The sequence below is a fragment of the Brassica rapa genome, chromosome A02 (assembly GCF_000309985.2).
Source record: "Brassica rapa cultivar Chiifu-401-42 chromosome A02, CAAS_Brap_v3.01, whole genome shotgun sequence".
In the NCBI taxonomy this organism is placed as follows: domain Eukaryota; kingdom Viridiplantae; phylum Streptophyta; class Magnoliopsida; order Brassicales; family Brassicaceae; genus Brassica; species Brassica rapa.
Window position 1 is genome coordinate 25,680,581 of NC_024796.2, and position 16,688 is coordinate 25,697,268.

Genomic DNA, 16,688 nt, shown 5'->3' on the forward strand with positions numbered 1-16,688 from the left:
AAGGAAAGAAAATAGCATATCATATCATTATATCATATAGTTTGACCAACTTATGTATCTAACAACATATAAAAATCGAATGTGGACCTACTTATTTTTCAATTGAATGTAATTGACTACCTAATTGAATGCCACCTATGCATTGGGACCACTTTTAATTAATACAAAATTGAGGTTACATCTTTTTAAATGTTCCTCAATTAATATATAGGGGATTCGTTAACCTTAATTTTTCATACTTTCTCAGGGCTTGAGTTTACTTTCTGGCCACGTGAGTTTCTGGAAGACCAACCCACAAAATTAATTGGGTTCAGATATATGTTGCAATAGTTTACTTTTGGGCTGGAGAATATGTTAAATGACATGTCATATTGATTGGTCCTGAATATTTTAGGTGAAGTGGACACTCTTAGAAGCCACAAAATTAGTTCCTTTTATATAGTAGGATAGTTGTTAAATAGTAGTTTATTTATTGTTTAGTGTGTTTTTGCATTCCAAAATACACTACAATTCTACTATTATGAAAATTCCCAAAAATATTGGCCCTTGATAATTTATAAACAAGAACATCGCATTAAAAAAACCCTAAAAGTGTCACTTACTAACACTTTAAACTTTAAAAAATAAATAAAAACAAAATAATTAAATAAATTCAAAAAAAGATGAAGTTAAAATACAGAAAAACTAAAAACAAATCATAAATTAAAAAAAAATTCAAAATTCAAAATTTTTTTTGTCATTTTCAATGATAACATTGAAAATTATCATTGGAGATATGCAAAGAACCGTCATTGTTAATGGTTATGTCAGAAACCATCACCATTATTGATGATATATTTGAAACTGTTATTGTCAACGATGATATGATATATATATTTTTTTTTTAAATCTTGTAATTAAATATTTTTTTTTGAATTTTGAATTTTCTAAAAATTTTGAATTTTATTTTTCTGTATTTAATTTAATCTTATTTATTTTTTGAATTTTAATTTATTTTTATTTTTATTTAATTTTATAAATATTTATTTAATTTTCTGATTTTTTTAATTAATCTGATTTTTTTTTTCTAAATTTGTATTTAATTTTATGAATTTTTGTTTAATTTCCTGAATTTATTTTATTTGTTTTATTTTATTTATTAAATAATTATTTTTTGAAAAAAACCTGACACATCATCTTTTTACCTGTACAACCGGTCAACTTTTTACTTTAGAGTATTTTTGTGATATTAATGTCATTTTGAAGGTTAAAAATGTTAGTGAAAAAAACTTCAAAGTTTAAAGTGTAAGTAAGTGACACTTTAAGAGTGTTTTATGCGATTTTCCCATTTATAAACTCATCCTATTCTTTAGAAACATTTTCTGAAACATATATAAAAATTATGGAAATTGAGATATATTTATATTTATATATATATATATTTGAAAAAAATAGTTTCAAAAGATTTCAAATCATTTTTTTTACATCATTTCAAATCATTTTTATTGAACTTCATCAATGATTTTGTAAGTTATAGATGAATTTCTAATTGATATGGTAGATTAAGCAGTCTCGATTAGATTTATATGTCTCTGAAATTAATCTTTCATATTATTTTTATTTGTTTCAAATGTAATTTTAATCCAAACAAAAAACTTCTAACTTATCAGTTTATTATTCATACTAAACACTTATTCAAAGCTGACATAAAATCATCATCACCATCGAATAAAATCAAAAGAAAACAAAACCTTTGCTTTTCTATAATTTTAAATATTATCCTTCACTTGGAAAGAAAACAATATGAGAAAAGCAGATGGGAATATTCTTGTACATGAAAGCCACAACTTGCGCTTTGTATTGTAACTTGGGAGGTTGGTGTTGCTTCCAAGCCTATATTTTTTTTTTTTTTTTTGCTAAATTGTAAATATCATAGATCAAAGAAAGATTTTACAGAATAAGGATTTTAGTTTTGAACCACTTTGGTAAAAAGGAATAAAAACAAGATGGATCAACATATAACCTAGAAGAGGCTTGAAAGGTTTGTTGTGTCTCCTGGAAGAAATGATATTTTTTATCTTCATGTTGATTGCCTGAAACACAATGGATGGTGGCACCGCCTTCTGATTGTGAACCAAGTTATTTCTCTGCTTCCAAATGTGGTAGATAAGCGATTGCGCAGCGACCTTCCTCAGCAGAGTGATCTTACATATCTTCTTATCAAAAAAATTGTTTGGTTTATAAAGTTACAGAAACAAACACTAACTCATTTGTGTGTTTGGTTTATAAAGTTAAAGAAACAAACACTAACCTATTAAACTGTGTTTAGTTTACAAAGTTATGGAAACAAACATTGCGTGACTGGTAACCATCGAGAAACATTAGGAATTAATAGAAAAATAACGAATATGAATAAAATTTTGGAAATGATGAGGAATGAAAGTTTTTTATCAAAATTAACAAGAAACGTAGTTGCATTATAATTTTCTACAAAAAAGGAATGAAAAGTAATGAAAAGAAAAAAATATTTCTCATGAATGATAATCTTTTAAAAAAACATTAAAGAATGTAGTGTTCATCTTAATGTCCTTGGTTACCATTCAAACTCATTTAATTTCCTTTGGTTTATAAAGTTACAAAAACAAATACTAACACATTTCATACACAATTAGAACAACTGTAGAAGAATCAGTTATATACTCATTGTCAACTTCACTATAATATGGATTCAAGAATTTAAGTTCTTTCACTTTGTATCCTCATAGAAAGGACAAGAAGAATGAAAAATTGAGGATGTCACTATAGTGGATAACTATGTCAGGACTCATGATGAGTAACTAACATTTTATACTCCTAACTATTAAACTATAAAGATCCGTTAGATGGATAACTTGTTCCACCAGTCGAGCCCTCTTTCGGATGCACACGCATGTATGTATACAAGATGTTATACACCACTACAAGTATACGTATATGTGCATATATACATACATACAGCAACACAAGTTAACAGAGAATGTTGTAATAGAGAGATATTCTAATTGCTTTGAGACCACCGCATAAAAGAGACATTTCCTCCTCATTCACTTCCCTCAACGCACAAATTTGCAGACTTTCCGAGAAGAAAAACAAAAGTTTAATAACTAAAAATAAAAAAGGGAATTTTCACCGTCAATTCTCTGAAGGAAAATATTGTCCGATCATTCTTTTCATATCCCTCTTTCTTCATTGCTCTGATCAGACATCAAAACCAAACAAAGAGAAACCACTTGGGGCTGTCTGTAAAATTCCAGAGGTTCGATTCTTGATGATGATTATGGTTTGATGCAGATGGGTTTTCAGAAAGTTGGATCCTTTATGATTGATTGATCATAACTTTGCTTGGTTAACTCTTGATCTCTTGATGTGTTTGGTGTTGTTCAATTAAGATTTGATTTTGAGTTTTCTCGGTTTGTAAGGTCAAAACAGAGTTGCCGTGTGCAGATGAGAAAGAGAAGTTCTTTGCGTGTGACAAACAGTTTTCTTTAAGATTCATTTTTGTTCTTACCATTTTTAAATTTGATTTGATTGTTTTCACAGAGTCTTGCTCTGTTCTTGATTAGGAACAAGAAGCCTTGTTATAACCCATAACGTTGCTTCCTTGATACTATCTTACAAGCTATAGTTTGAGAGTTGTGACTTGGATCCTAACTTGTTTCTGTTTCCTCTGTAGATCATAAATGGATGCTACAACTAGTGGAACTCAATCTTTACATTGTCATAACTTACCAGATCAACCAGTTTCCTCTGCTGCTGCTTCTCCTCCTGTGACTCCATTTCAGAGGCAGAAACGCCAATACTTTGGAGACTCAACTCCCGGAGAGTTTCCTTTAGCAGCTAACCCTTCCATTGTCCTTCATGTTCTCACTGAATGTAGATTGGATCCTCGTGACCTCGCTAATCTTGAGGTTCAATTCTCTAAAAAAAAAAAGTCTAAAATCCTTCTTTTTTAAAAAATTTCAAGAATTTGATAATTTTGTTGTTGTTGGTTTAGGCAACATGCTCCTTCTTTAGCCAGCCAGCAAACTTTGCCCCTGACTGTAGTTTATCACTACCCGAGCTCGCCGCTCTCGACATGTGTAATAAAAGAATGATTTTCAAACCGATGAGTGAACAAGAACGTGAAGAAATGAAACGCAGATGCGGAGGGTCATGGAAACTAGTCCTTAGGTTTTTGCTGGCTGGCGAAGCGTGTTGTCGAAGAGAGAAGTCTCAAGCCATTGCTGGTCCTGGTCACAGCATTGCCGTCACATCAAAGGGACAGGTTTATACCTTTGGTCACAATAACTCTGGTCAGCTAGGACATGGCCATACCGATGAAGAAGCTCGGATACTACCCATCAGGTTACTCCTCATTGACATCAAATCCCTGAGATTTCAAGACCAAATGATAATAAACATATTAAAAACTAATATTTTGGGGGTTATAGGCGAATGTTTCATCTCGGTATGAACCGGCTCGAGTGTTTTCGTGTTGTGCAGGTCATTGCAGGGAACCAGAATCATCCAAGCGGCAGCTGGTGCTGGTCGGACAATGCTGATAAGCGATAATGGGAGTGTTTACGCGTGTGGGAAAGATTTGTTTGGTGAAGCTGAGTACGGAGGGCAAGGAGGGTCTAGACAAGTTACGACTCCTCAGCTTGTGACATCTTTAAAGAACATATTTGTTGTGCAAGCGGCGATAGGGAACTTCTTTACTGCTGTTCTGTCGCGAGAAGGGAAGGTTTATACATTCTCTTGGGGCAGCGATGGTAGACTCGGTCATCAAACCGAGGCTAATGATGTTGAGCCACGTCCTTTGTTAGGTTCGTTAGAGAATGTACCCGTTGTGCAGATTGCTGCTGGTTATTGCTACCTTCTTGCCTTGGTTTGTCAACCAAATGGCATGTGAGTTCTTTCTCTTATACACTAAGACCATCTCAAACCCATTTCTATATTTTATTTAGAGATAGAAAATAGCATTTTTCTATATTTTCCTCTAAAAATATAAAAACTCTATTATTATTAGAGTCATACATCGGAGCAAACTCATTCCTATAACAGAGTTTCTCTAATTTAAAGAAAAATATAGAACTGAATATAGAAGTGGATTGGAGATGTTCTAATATTTGTCGAAAACCGGTCTGACGCAATAGCAATGTTTGTTTTAGGTCGGTTTATTCGGTTGGTTGCGGTTTGGGAGGCAAACTTGGTCATGGGTTGAAAACCGATGAGAAGTATCCTCGGGTTATCGAGCAGTTTCAGCTACTGAACTTTCAACCTAGGGTAGTTGCAGCTGGTGCTTGGCATGCAGCGGTGGTAGGTCAAGATGGAAGAGTGTGTACTTGGGGTTGGGGAAGATACGGTTGCTTAGGACATGGTAACGAGGAGGGTGAGTCAGTTCCTAAGGTCGTTGAAGGGCTAAGCCATGTCAAGGCGGTTCATGTCGCAACGGGAGACTACACTACTTTTGTGGTCTCGGAAGATGGAGATGTGTACTCTTTTGGTTGTGGTGAATCTGCTAGTCTCGGTCACCATACAGCCGTTTTTGAACAGGTTAGCGCTTGCTTAATGTAACATATAAACACAACACAAACACCTTATGTTTTGGTTTGGTTTTGGTTTTGGTTTTGTCTGTAGCGTGATCGGCAGGCTAATGTGTTGAGTCCAGCGGTAGTAACATCGCTGAAACAAGTGAAAGAGCGGGTGGTTCAGATTAGTTTAACGAACTCGATATACTGGAACGCGCATACGTTTGCACTCACGGAATCAGGGAAGTTATTTGCGTTTGGTGCGGGAGATAAAGGTCAGCTCGGAGCAGAGCTCGGTCGTGACCAGACAGAGAGGTGTGTACCTGAAAGAGTAAATATCGATCTCAATTAGCGGTTGCATTGTTTGTTGGCAGGAAATTTCGCAGTTTGACGTTAGGAAAACGTAAGGAAATTGCGTTTTTTAACCTTGTCGGAAGTTTGTACAAAGGGGGTGGGACATAAGCTAAGGAACTTGTCTTAACAATTTTATTGTATAGGGTTTTACTTTTTAGATTATTCTAATTGTTCATGGGGTCATGTAGGGGTGGGCATTTCGGTTTAGTTTCGGGTTCGGTTTGGTTTGGGTAATTTGGGTTTTATAAAACTCAAACCAATTAAAACCAAAGTAGCTTTGGTTTGGGTTCGGTTTGGGTTTAATTTGGTTCGGTTCAGTTCGGTTTGGTTTAGATTTAGTTCGGTTTACATTATTATGGTCTAGTTTTGTTCGGTGTAGTTCGGGTTGGTTATAAAATATGAAGGCATCAGTTTTATACTTTTATTAAAAAATAATCAACTCATAAACAATAGAGTGAGAATATAAAACCTTATGCTACATGATTTTATATATAATAGTATTATTTGAATCGTATTTATAATTTTTTTTAAAGATATGGAAATTATGAAAAAATGAAAAACGAAACTTTAACTAAAATTTTCAATATGTTAATACATATATATATCATATATATTTTTACTATATATATATATATTGGATTATCGGTTTGGTTCGGTTTGGTTTGGTTTAAACCCAAACCAAACCAAACCGTTCGGGTTGAATAAAACATGAACCAATTGGGTTACATAAAGAGTACGGTTTGGTTTGGTTTGGTTTAACTTCGGTTTGGTTGGTTCGGTTCGGTTCGGTTTGGGTTTTTTGCCCACCCCTAGGGTCATGTTTTAAGGTTATGTTGTTAGTAATTGTCGAACAATTTCAATTTAATCCTTGGTAAGTGAAATTGATTTGATTTGTATAGAAAGCTTAAAGGGCTAAACCCATATTCTGGTTAAAAAGGTTTTCATCGGCTGTTTAGTTTCAATGTAGATCACGCGATATCACTGCGTTTAGGGGAAGGTGAATAGACTCGTGATTAGCAGCTGAGTCAGCTGGTTGACTTGTAATTTTTCGGTCAATGTAAGAATTAATCAAAATTTTAAAATTTGAGTATTTAGTAACAAAAATAAAGAGTCCATTCTTAAATTGATCAAAATTGAATTATTTATTACATTCTTAAATTAATCAAAATTGAATTCGATTCATGTAATAACAAAAATAAAATTTGAGATATGTGATAGATTACTTGCCAACTAGGTATAATTAAACTGAATTTTTAGCAAGGTATGAAAAATAGTTTTTTGAAGGTGAGTTAGAACATGATTAATTTCAGTCTCTTAACTGTGCTTCTCAGCTTCAGCTAATAAACGGTTCTTAGTTTTTCTTAGTTAAAATCTAAGAAAAACTAATAATTGTCTCTTAAATAAGAAATATAAGAGCCGTCTCTTAGTCGAAAAGTGTGAAAAAAATGTCAAATCATGAATTAAAAACTCCGGCTAAGAGATCCGAGTAAATCATGCTCTTGTGGAAGTATGTTTACTTGTGAGACACGGGAGGGAGCCCAAATGAGATATATGCATTGATTAGACCATTTTTATTGGCAGTCTCTTCCAAATAAAATAATGAAAAGGAGTAAAGGATGAGATATACGAGGGAAAGTGTTTCAATGTCTAATAGTTCAAATCATTTTAAAATAGAAAATATATTTTTGTCATAAGTTATCAATATTTTTTGTTTCCAAAAACTGTGTAAATGTCTCCTTAATGATGTTCCTAGTCGGATAATGTATGTTTAAAAAGAGTCCTATAGATCTAGACTTGTCTTGATGACCAAAAAAAAGATTTAGATTTGTTACATTTTATATTAAATCTGGTAAATCATCATCTGGTAAAATCCAAGATATCACTGGTTTAAAACGGTTGTAATATTTTCTAACTTTTGATCATTAACCCAAACCTAAATTAATCACCCAAATCGGTTAAATTTGGATAATATTTTAAGTTTAATCACCAAAATCTATTAAAATTTACATAATTATTTTGTGATAAGTTATCAATATTTTTGTTTCTAAAATGTGTAATGTCTAATTAATGATGTTCTTAGAGCATTTCCAAAAAAGAACTCCATTTTAAAGTTTCCAAAACTCTATATTTGAATTTTAAAGGTGTTATTTTCCAAAAGTAAAACTCCAGACTCAACTTCAAAACTATTTATATTTTATAATATGGTCCTTATATTTGTCATAATTAATTTAAATTCATAAAACTTTTATAAATAACTAGCACATATATAAACATATTACAATAATATTAATTAATAAAATATTATGTTCAAATATAATAAAAATTAAATAAAAATAACTTAATTAATATTAAACTTCAAACAAAATATCATATTATCTTACAAAATGATTTTCGTAATGCATATATGATTTATTAGTGCATTTCAAAGTAAAAATAGTTCTCCTCATTTTTACTTTGTAGATTATGAGCTAAAAGTTGTTGAAATCGGGTAATATTGATACTTGTAAATATATTAGATCGGAATAAAAAAGTAAAAAAGAAACATAAAATATTGCTAAAAGACTAATTTCTATGATATTAATACTCGTGAATATTTTCGATATGAACAAGAAAGAATTGTATGAAAAATACATCAAAAGCAACAACAACAACCATCTTCAGTTACACAAAAAAATTTTGAGAATATTTGAAAATTTTGAAGGTTCCGGATCAAACTTACCTGATTATTAGTGTTGTTGTAATATTTAAATTTGTGTAATATTTATGTATTCATGTAATTTTTTAAAATAATTTGTTAAGTTTTTTTTGTATATTATTGTTGTCCAAATCTAGCTTAAAATATTTTAAATATTATTTTAAAGTTTTATTTAATTTTATGTGTAAAATTTAAAATCTGTAAACAAAATTTAAAATATTTATGAGATATAGTTTTTTAAGTATTAAAATAATAAACGAGAAAATATTTATGAATCATAAAGGTGATGTGTGATTGTAGGGACCAAAATAAAAATAAAAATATGAAGCTTCAAATTTGAAGTTTTGAATAGTGAAACTTCAAATATAGAGTTTCACTCTTCAAAACTTCAAATTTGAAGTTTTGAAGTTTCTTTTTGGAGCGCAAAAAACTTCATATTTGAAGTTATAGAGTGTTTTTTGGAGATGCTCTTAGTCAGATAATATATGTTTAAAAAGAGCCCTCTAGATTTAGACTTGATACATTTTATATTACAATATCATCCTATTACTCATTCAGTTTAACAATGTCGTTGTTATACTTCTCAGATAAAGTAGAAGTTAAATCCAAGATATCACTAGTTTGAAACGATTGTAATATTTTTTTCTAACTTTTGGTGATTAATCTAGGTTTTATGATTTAACTATAACTAAAGTTACCAAACTTGATTAAAGAACATTTAATGGAAAAAGTTCTATTAATTTGTTGATTTTTTGTTTGTTTGCATGCAATGTTTGAAGGATTGAGACAAAAGGGTACATCACATTTTAATGGGCAGGGAAGAAGTTTAAATTAGCAGTATAAGGTATGCCATTAACTTTTTTTTAGCAAACCTTAAATTTCGCATTATGATCAACAACTATATATAAATAAAGAGCCTCTCTACACAACTAAAAACCGTAGATAAATAAAGGAAAATACCTCCCATTAAACATTTGTAAAAAAAGGTTTTTTGGGGATTATTAACTAACTAACATAATGGCGCGCCTTCACGTAGCTCTCCTTCTTCTCTTCATTGCCGTCTCCACCGCCATCGTATCAGCTACCGATAAACCGTCGGTAACCACCGCTGGACCTCCTACCTCAACAACTCCGACCAGTGGAGATGTCGAGGCAGCAGAGGCTCCAGGAGACGACAACGCCATCGGAACAACCGACGATGATGCACCTGGTACTCCCGGAGATGATGATGTGGCAGTCGCCGGACCTATCGGAAGCGAAACTTCGTACGCAAACTATCCGCCGCCTCAGCAAACTTCCGGCAGTGGCGTCACCGCTATGATTGGATTCGTTTCTGTCGCTGCTACGACGGTTGGATCGTTCTTCTTTTTCTGAGGTGTGATTGGTGCATGTAATTTTAAGAAATTAATAATGTTTTCAATGAATGTTTTGTAATACTTTTTCTTGTAGATGTATCATGTATAAGCATTTTGCTTGTCCCTTCATGTATAACATTGGGACGGTACATAGCATTACAACATTAAAACTTTGTGTATGTGATTCTCATATATATGGTTTATTGTGTATAATACCCTTTACGTGTAACCTAACGACAATAGTTACCTTTCAAGTAGGTAAACACTAAATACTAAACAGGTAAAGAGACGATGAGAAATAATGAAAGAAACAAAAAATTAAAACTTTGCTTCGTATATTTTAGTTACATGCCATTTTGCCAAAAACAAAAATTCATATGAAAAACGTCGTTTCTCTACTTCCAGAAAGCTTGATGCTATGTTACCACTTCTTCAAGATCATAAAGCTACTGATTTGGTGAAACTGAGTTATCTTTTTTAAAAAAATTATATTTATTTGACCCGATAAGTCAAGGGTTCAGAACCGATTAACAAACCGATTTAAACAAAAAATTTCAAATCAATTTATTACATCCTAGTTTCGCCCACCCACTAAACTGATGCGTTGGAATAGGTTGTTCTCAATCATCGACAAATATCACAGAAAAGTGAGGTTCTTCTCGTTGCCGAAACTTTACATGGCTTCTCCGGAGTAATAACTAGCTTCCGATGAATTCCCCCGAAACTGAGTTATCTTCTTTTTCAAATCTATTATGATTTGCCTAACCAGTTTGATGGATAATTTGGTTTTGTGGGCCGGGGGAGGGGGGCGTTGTTCCGGTTTGGTTATCAATTTCAGTTTGGATAATATGATTGGTTTTGTAAAACTATGGAGGTGATTGGTAGTTGCTGTAGGTGCTGTACACATCCCTGTTTATTTTTACAGCACTAAATTCAGATCAATCAAACTTTAATTTTTTTTTTGAAACCACACCTCTTGAAATAACCTACAGCTGTACAAGTGCTCTGCAGAGACAAATATCCAAAGCAATTTTTAGTGCTTTTCATAAAATTCTACAGCAATAAAGTCTAAAGCCACAACAACGAGTCTACAGATTTTTTTCTACAACAAAAATTATAAAGCTACAGCCATTACCAATCAGACTCTCAACCGATTTTTTCGGTTCAATATGATTGGTTCGTCTCAATTCGGTTCAAAAAAAAAGATACCCAAGTCAATTTAGAATTTTGAAAGAAAAAGAGACAAAGAATAAAGAATAATAAAATCATTAAACAAATTCTCTAATATTTTGACTATAAGTTGAATGATATTGTATGGTTGCCGAGGAGAATCATATTTGTACAACAAATAAGAAAAATAAGTATACATTATAGTTTTTCTAGTGGGGAAGCAAAGCAAACGTGGTAAGCAAGAAGTAGTAACTATTTTATCTAAAAAACGAAAACCAAGATTATGGTTTTGGGGGAGTCTTCTTCTCGAACCGAGATTTTCATGTGCACGTGTGTTTGGTCACTACTTCGTGTTTAACAAAACTTTCTTCATTACACAAATATGTGCAATAAACAAAACTATTTGTTAAAGAAACAAAAAAAAAAGATCACGAATATATAGTTGAGCTAATTTGCTGAATATACTAAAAATGGTGAGATACCATAGAATGGGGGGTAAATGGTAATGATAGGGGGAAAAAAATTAGAGGGATATAGTGTATGGAGTGCAAATATGTGATATTTGGTGTGTAGGGAATACAAATTCTCTATATAGTTTCCCTTTTAAATATTTATTTAACATTTACACCAAAAAAGAAAACAAAAAAACGATTGCTTTTAAAGATCCTTGGTTCTTACATCATTAAAACCTTCTTGTTTTAATATTATAACTAGCATGCATTTCAATTAGTGGTCTTGCGTATCTGTAATGTAACCACAGATTCGCGAAACGCGAGTATCATTACGACTTAAGACGTAAAGAGTTAACTAGATTTTGACCCGCGCAACCGCGCGGGTGTTTGTTTTTACTTTTTTTATACATAAATTATTATTTTTAAACATTAGTGGTATATTTTTTTAACATTAATCATATACTTAAATGTTTATATAACTATTTCAAATATAATAATATTATATTTTACATGTTATAATCAATCATTTGATTAAAACCGTATGTATTTTTACTTCTTATTATATATTTATCTTATTGTATTTGCATTTAGTTATTAAGCAAATTAATATATTCATGAAAAAACATATTTGAAAATATTTTGTATTTAATTTATGCTAAATTCTGACCCGTGTTTCAAAGTTGTATTTCTTTTTACTAATATTTTTTTAAGTTTATTCAATTTAGATAATATATTATTGTATATACAAAAGTCTAAAATATGTTACTTTTTAGACATTTATTATAAGGTTTGTTAATTTTAAGCCGTTCTATCATCATATTATATTTTTAAAATAAATAATTTATATTTATGAAAATAAAATTTATAAATTTATCAATTGAATATACTTTTATCATATTTATTTAAGTATAATAATTGTATTTTAACATGATCATGACATAAAGTGGATAAAATAAGATATAATTTATTTATTTTTTATTTTATAAACGATAACTTAAAATACATTAAATTATTGTTAAAATACTTTTACACAGATTTATTAGAATTTAAAATGAAAATATATTATGATTAAAGTAGTTACAAAGATTTTATATTATAAAGAAATACATGTTAATTTTTATACATGTATTATATATTTTGCTTAATCCATCTTACCAACATATTAGATTTTATTTTTGAACATAAATTTTTTATACTTATGAAAATAAAATTTATAAATTTAATACAGTTTTATTATACTTAGCTCAATATAATAATTTTCTTTTAATATGATTGATTATTGTTATATAATATATAAAATATTACAGAATTTTTTATTTTTTATTTTATAAACGATTACTGAATTTATTAATGTATAATAATATTTCAAACTAATTTCGAAATTAGTGAAAAATATTTAAATATAATTTCGAAAATGAAGATCCTGTAAAGATCTTTTAAAACAGATTTGTTAGATTTTTAAAATAAATATATTTATATTTAAAATAAAAAGGATATCAAAAGATATTATGATAAAAGTATTTTAAAAATTCTATGTATTATTAGTTTTAATAAAATACATTTAATAAAATTTCTAAGTGATGGTCCAAATTAAAAAAAAATCACACATGAAAAAAGTCATGAATTCTCTTTTAATATATAGGATACTAGCTAAATAATGCCGATCAATGGCTTGTTTTAGTCATCTGGAGTTTTGAAATGCTTTCAACAAGATCTTTCCCATTTTCATATGCTGCGGTAGTTACTCTCGATTCTCCCATCATCCTCTTTGTTCGATTCAGTGATGGTTTTTCTCTGAAACATACTCGACAGTTATTAATATACAACTTCTCACTTTTTGGGTTTTTGTTTTTCTTTCCAGAGTTTCAATTATTTTTGTAAGAAAATCTGCAGAACATAAAATTAAAGACGAACATTTTCCACGTACACAGTATTCGTGTCGCGTATGGACTTAAATCTACATATATACTGCCTCGTAAACCAAGAACCCAAGCCTACCAAAAAGTTAGTAGGGGTATTAATGTAACTTTCCGAAAAGGATTACAAGCCAGAGTTATTTTCGAGGAAACTTAAATGCTTATGGAAAGACATAAAGAACATTAAAAATAAATAAAATAAACATTTGTTCCCTTCCACTGTCTTGTCTATAGAGTAAAGAGAGTAATGAGAGGGAGACGACGTTACAGTACTCTCTCTCACACGATCACGTTCACCGGTAAAAACATCAGAACTCCGGTAAGACAACAGCAACAACAAAACCTTTTAAAATGGAAGATTCTAGAGCTTTTCCTTTAGACCCTCGAGCTCAAGAGTTTGTACCACTAAACCCTATCTCCTCCCATTTTTACTTTCCCTACACTTCGCCGCCGCGGCCGCCACCTTTTCCCACGCTTCCTCCGTTGTCGTACGGATTATCTCCGACGGTACCAAGAGTTTTCACGTTCTTTAACCTCCCACCACATCCGATGATGTTTTCTCCTCCTCCTCCACCACCACCACCACCACCACCGCGTCCGTATTTTAACGGTGTCTCAGCCGTTCAACGGCTTCCTTTCCAGTCGAAGTCGCCGACGCGATCTCTTTCTCTGATCTCCGTACCGCGTGACGTCACGGAGTCTACCGTGAGACGCGACTTAGAGGTGTTCGGCGACGTGCGTGGCGTGCAAATGGAGAGAATCTCGGAAGGAATCGTGACCGTCCATTTCTACGATCTTCGTGACGCTAAAAAAGCTGTTCGAGAGATTTGTGGTAGACACATGCAGCACCAAGCCAAGGTTGGTGGCAGTGGTAGCGTTTGGAGCTTGCCATCTTCTTCTTCACCGGTGCGTGGGTTTGTTTCCGGTAGACCCGTGTGGGCTCAGTTTGTAGTTCCGGCTACGAGTGCGGTTCCTAACGGTTGCAACCAAGGAACGTTGGTGGTCTTTAACTTAGACCCTGAAGTCTCTTCCATTGCTCTCAGACAGATTTTCCAAGTTTACGGTATATGTTTTTTTTTTTGTAATGTTTCTGTCTTGATTATGTTACTTTTTTTTGTTTAGTTTTGTTTACTCGATTTGTGGATATGTCAGGAGCTTAAACTTTTTCAATTACAATATGATAGTATCCATCATGCCCTTATTTACCTTTCGAGTACTGACAATATTATACCGTTTAATTAGCTCTAGCAGTTGTTAATATTGTAATTTTTTGGCTTCAGGTCCCATCAAAGAGTTGAGAGAGACACCGTACAAGAAACATCAGAGATTCGTTGAGTTTTACGATGTAAGGGATGCAGCGAAAGCGTTTGATGGAATGAACGGTGAAGAGATTTGTGGGAAGCAAGTTGTGATCGAATATAGCCGACCAGGTGGGATTAAGAACAAGTTCAGGTCACTAAGGCAACCGCATGTACTGTTTCAACCGTTTCAACCGGCTCAACCACCACCTATTCTAGCTCCTCCTATGAGGCAGTCTCTTACTCTGATGAAGGATAAAAACAAGAATGTGAGCCCTAATAATGGAGTTGCTGTTGTTGAAGCTTCTATGGGTTCGTTGTGTATCAATGATGATGAGGATAATAAGATCCGAGGAGCGGAGTCCGAAACAAAGAGCAAGAACGTGGCTAAGTGGGGAAAGAAAAGACATATGAAGAGCATGGAACTAAGTCAGTTTCTTATCAGTGAAGAAACCATGGATGATCCAAGTTGCAGAGATCCACGTACCACTTTGATGATCAAGAACATACCAAACAAGTACAGGTTGGGTATATAATCTAATTATTAGTATTTTAAAGTTATTTTATTTCCAACTATCAGTATTATAATAAGGACTAGGATGGCTAAAGACTAGATCTTTCAATTAAGTATTTGTATGGATTAAAGTTTCGAAGCTTTTTCAAACTCTAGGATTGATTGTTAAAGATTTAGATCTTTCTAATCTTTTATTATAATATTCACATGGATTCGTGTGCTAATATGCTGTTTATATATTCAAAGCTTTATATTCTAGATAAAATTCTCTTATGCTATGTTCCATCAAGCTTTTAATTATCTTCTTGTTTCATATTACACTAATTGACTATCATTTTCCTGGATGCTCTTATATTTCAGATTCCTATAGGTTTAGTATATGAGATTCCACTTTAATTTTTTAAAGGTACAATGTTTCTTTTTGGGTTTGATATTAGTCAAAAGCTGCTGTTGAATATGCTGGATAATCACTGCGTTCACATCAACGAAGCGATCACCGAGGGGAAAGACGAACACGAAGCTCATCAACAACCATTTTCTTCTTATGATTTCGTGTATCTCCCGATGGATTTCAAGTAATCAAACATCGAACTTCATTGACAGTATAGTATCGGTTGGATTACCTGACAACTCTTTTATTTTTTTTGCTGTGATATTAGCAACAAGTGCAATGTTGGTTATGGGTTTGTGAACATGACGTCTCCGGAGGCAGCTTGGAGGCTTTACAAGGCGTTTCATCTTCAACGTTGGGAGGTTTTTAATTCTCAGAAGATTTGCCAAATCACATATGCGAGAGTTCAGGTATACATTATATTACACATTTATTTAGTGTTTTCAAGTCACATATACCATCAAGATTTGCCAAACTTGATTTAACCATCGAAATATTCTGCTAACATATGTAAGTTCCACCAGATGACTCGGGGACATATACCAAAGTCTCAGCCTTAAGTTATAATTAAACAAAAGTCATGTATTGAACTTTATGATAATTAGGTGTCACTATGTGTTTTTATCTTGTTATTTTTAATCGTCAAAAAGGGCTTGGAGGATCTAAAGGAACACTTCAAGAGCGCCAAGTTCCCGTGCGAGGCTGAGCTTTACCTTCCGGTAGTTTTTACGCCTCCACGAGACGGCAAGCAGCTAACGGAACCGGTCTCTATCAACATCAACGGTTGCACCGGACTCGATAGTAAACATCTTGAGCCAATGGACGGTCAAGATCTCTCTGTGAGTGGATCATGTTGCGGTAGTGACCATTATAACAGTCAGGAAGATGACTTTTCCAGCAGTAGCATAGACGGTGGCCAGGGTTTAACGGTGGTAGGAGAGACATCTTTCTAGAAACTGTGTTTGTAATGTAAACCATAAAATGTAAGAAGTGTAGTTAGACATCATTTTGTTAA

The 16,688-nt window shown here is 32.4% G+C and overlaps 3 protein-coding genes across 3 annotated transcripts; all 3 read left to right on the top strand.

Moving 5' to 3' along the window:
* Positions 1-1,087: 1,087 nt before the first annotated feature.
* LOC103854386 (ultraviolet-B receptor UVR8) lies at positions 1,088-6,301 on the top strand. The gene is made up of 6 exons (XM_018656562.2): positions 1,088-3,274; positions 3,692-3,926; positions 4,013-4,362; positions 4,501-4,905; positions 5,169-5,553; positions 5,638-6,301. Exons 2-6 carry the CDS (start codon positions 3,699-3,701, stop codon positions 5,878-5,880), a joined length of 1,611 nt encoding a protein of 536 aa, XP_018512078.1. The 5' UTR covers positions 1,088-3,274; positions 3,692-3,698; the 3' UTR covers positions 5,881-6,301.
* A 3,192-nt stretch (positions 6,302-9,493) lies between these two features.
* Positions 9,494-10,166, top strand: LOC103854385 (anther-specific protein BCP1-like). The gene has a single exon (XM_009131319.2). It carries the CDS (start codon positions 9,595-9,597, stop codon positions 9,949-9,951), a length of 357 nt encoding a protein of 118 aa, XP_009129567.2. The 5' UTR covers positions 9,494-9,594; the 3' UTR covers positions 9,952-10,166.
* A 2,847-nt stretch (positions 10,167-13,013) lies between these two features.
* On the top strand, positions 13,014-16,688 carry LOC103854384 (protein terminal ear1 homolog). The gene is made up of 5 exons (XM_009131318.2): positions 13,014-14,533; positions 14,751-15,291; positions 15,720-15,857; positions 15,942-16,083; positions 16,324-16,688. Exons 1-5 carry the CDS (start codon positions 13,822-13,824, stop codon positions 16,624-16,626), a joined length of 1,836 nt encoding a protein of 611 aa, XP_009129566.1. The 5' UTR covers positions 13,014-13,821; the 3' UTR covers positions 16,627-16,688.

Bases quoted from the DNA above. Each gene is read 5' to 3' on its own strand.
- LOC103854386 (XM_018656562.2), top strand. From the start codon at position 3,699: ATGGATGCTACAACTAGTGGAACTCAATCTTTACATTGTCATAACTTA. The intron at 3,927-4,012 runs GTTCAATTCTCT...TTGTTGGTTTAG, and splicing joins GTGACCTCGCTAATCTTGAG to GCAACATGCTCCTTCTTTAG. The intron at 5,554-5,637 runs GTTAGCGCTTGC...TTTTGTCTGTAG, and splicing joins ATACAGCCGTTTTTGAACAG to CGTGATCGGCAGGCTAATGT.
- LOC103854385 (XM_009131319.2), top strand. From the start codon at position 9,595: ATGGCGCGCCTTCACGTAGCTCTCCTTCTTCTCTTCATTGCCGTCTCC.
- LOC103854384 (XM_009131318.2), top strand. From the start codon at position 13,822: ATGGAAGATTCTAGAGCTTTTCCTTTAGACCCTCGAGCTCAAGAGTTT. The intron at 14,534-14,750 runs GTATATGTTTTT...TTTTGGCTTCAG, and splicing joins ACAGATTTTCCAAGTTTACG to GTCCCATCAAAGAGTTGAGA. The intron at 15,292-15,719 runs GTTGGGTATATA...GTTTGATATTAG, and splicing joins AACATACCAAACAAGTACAG to TCAAAAGCTGCTGTTGAATA.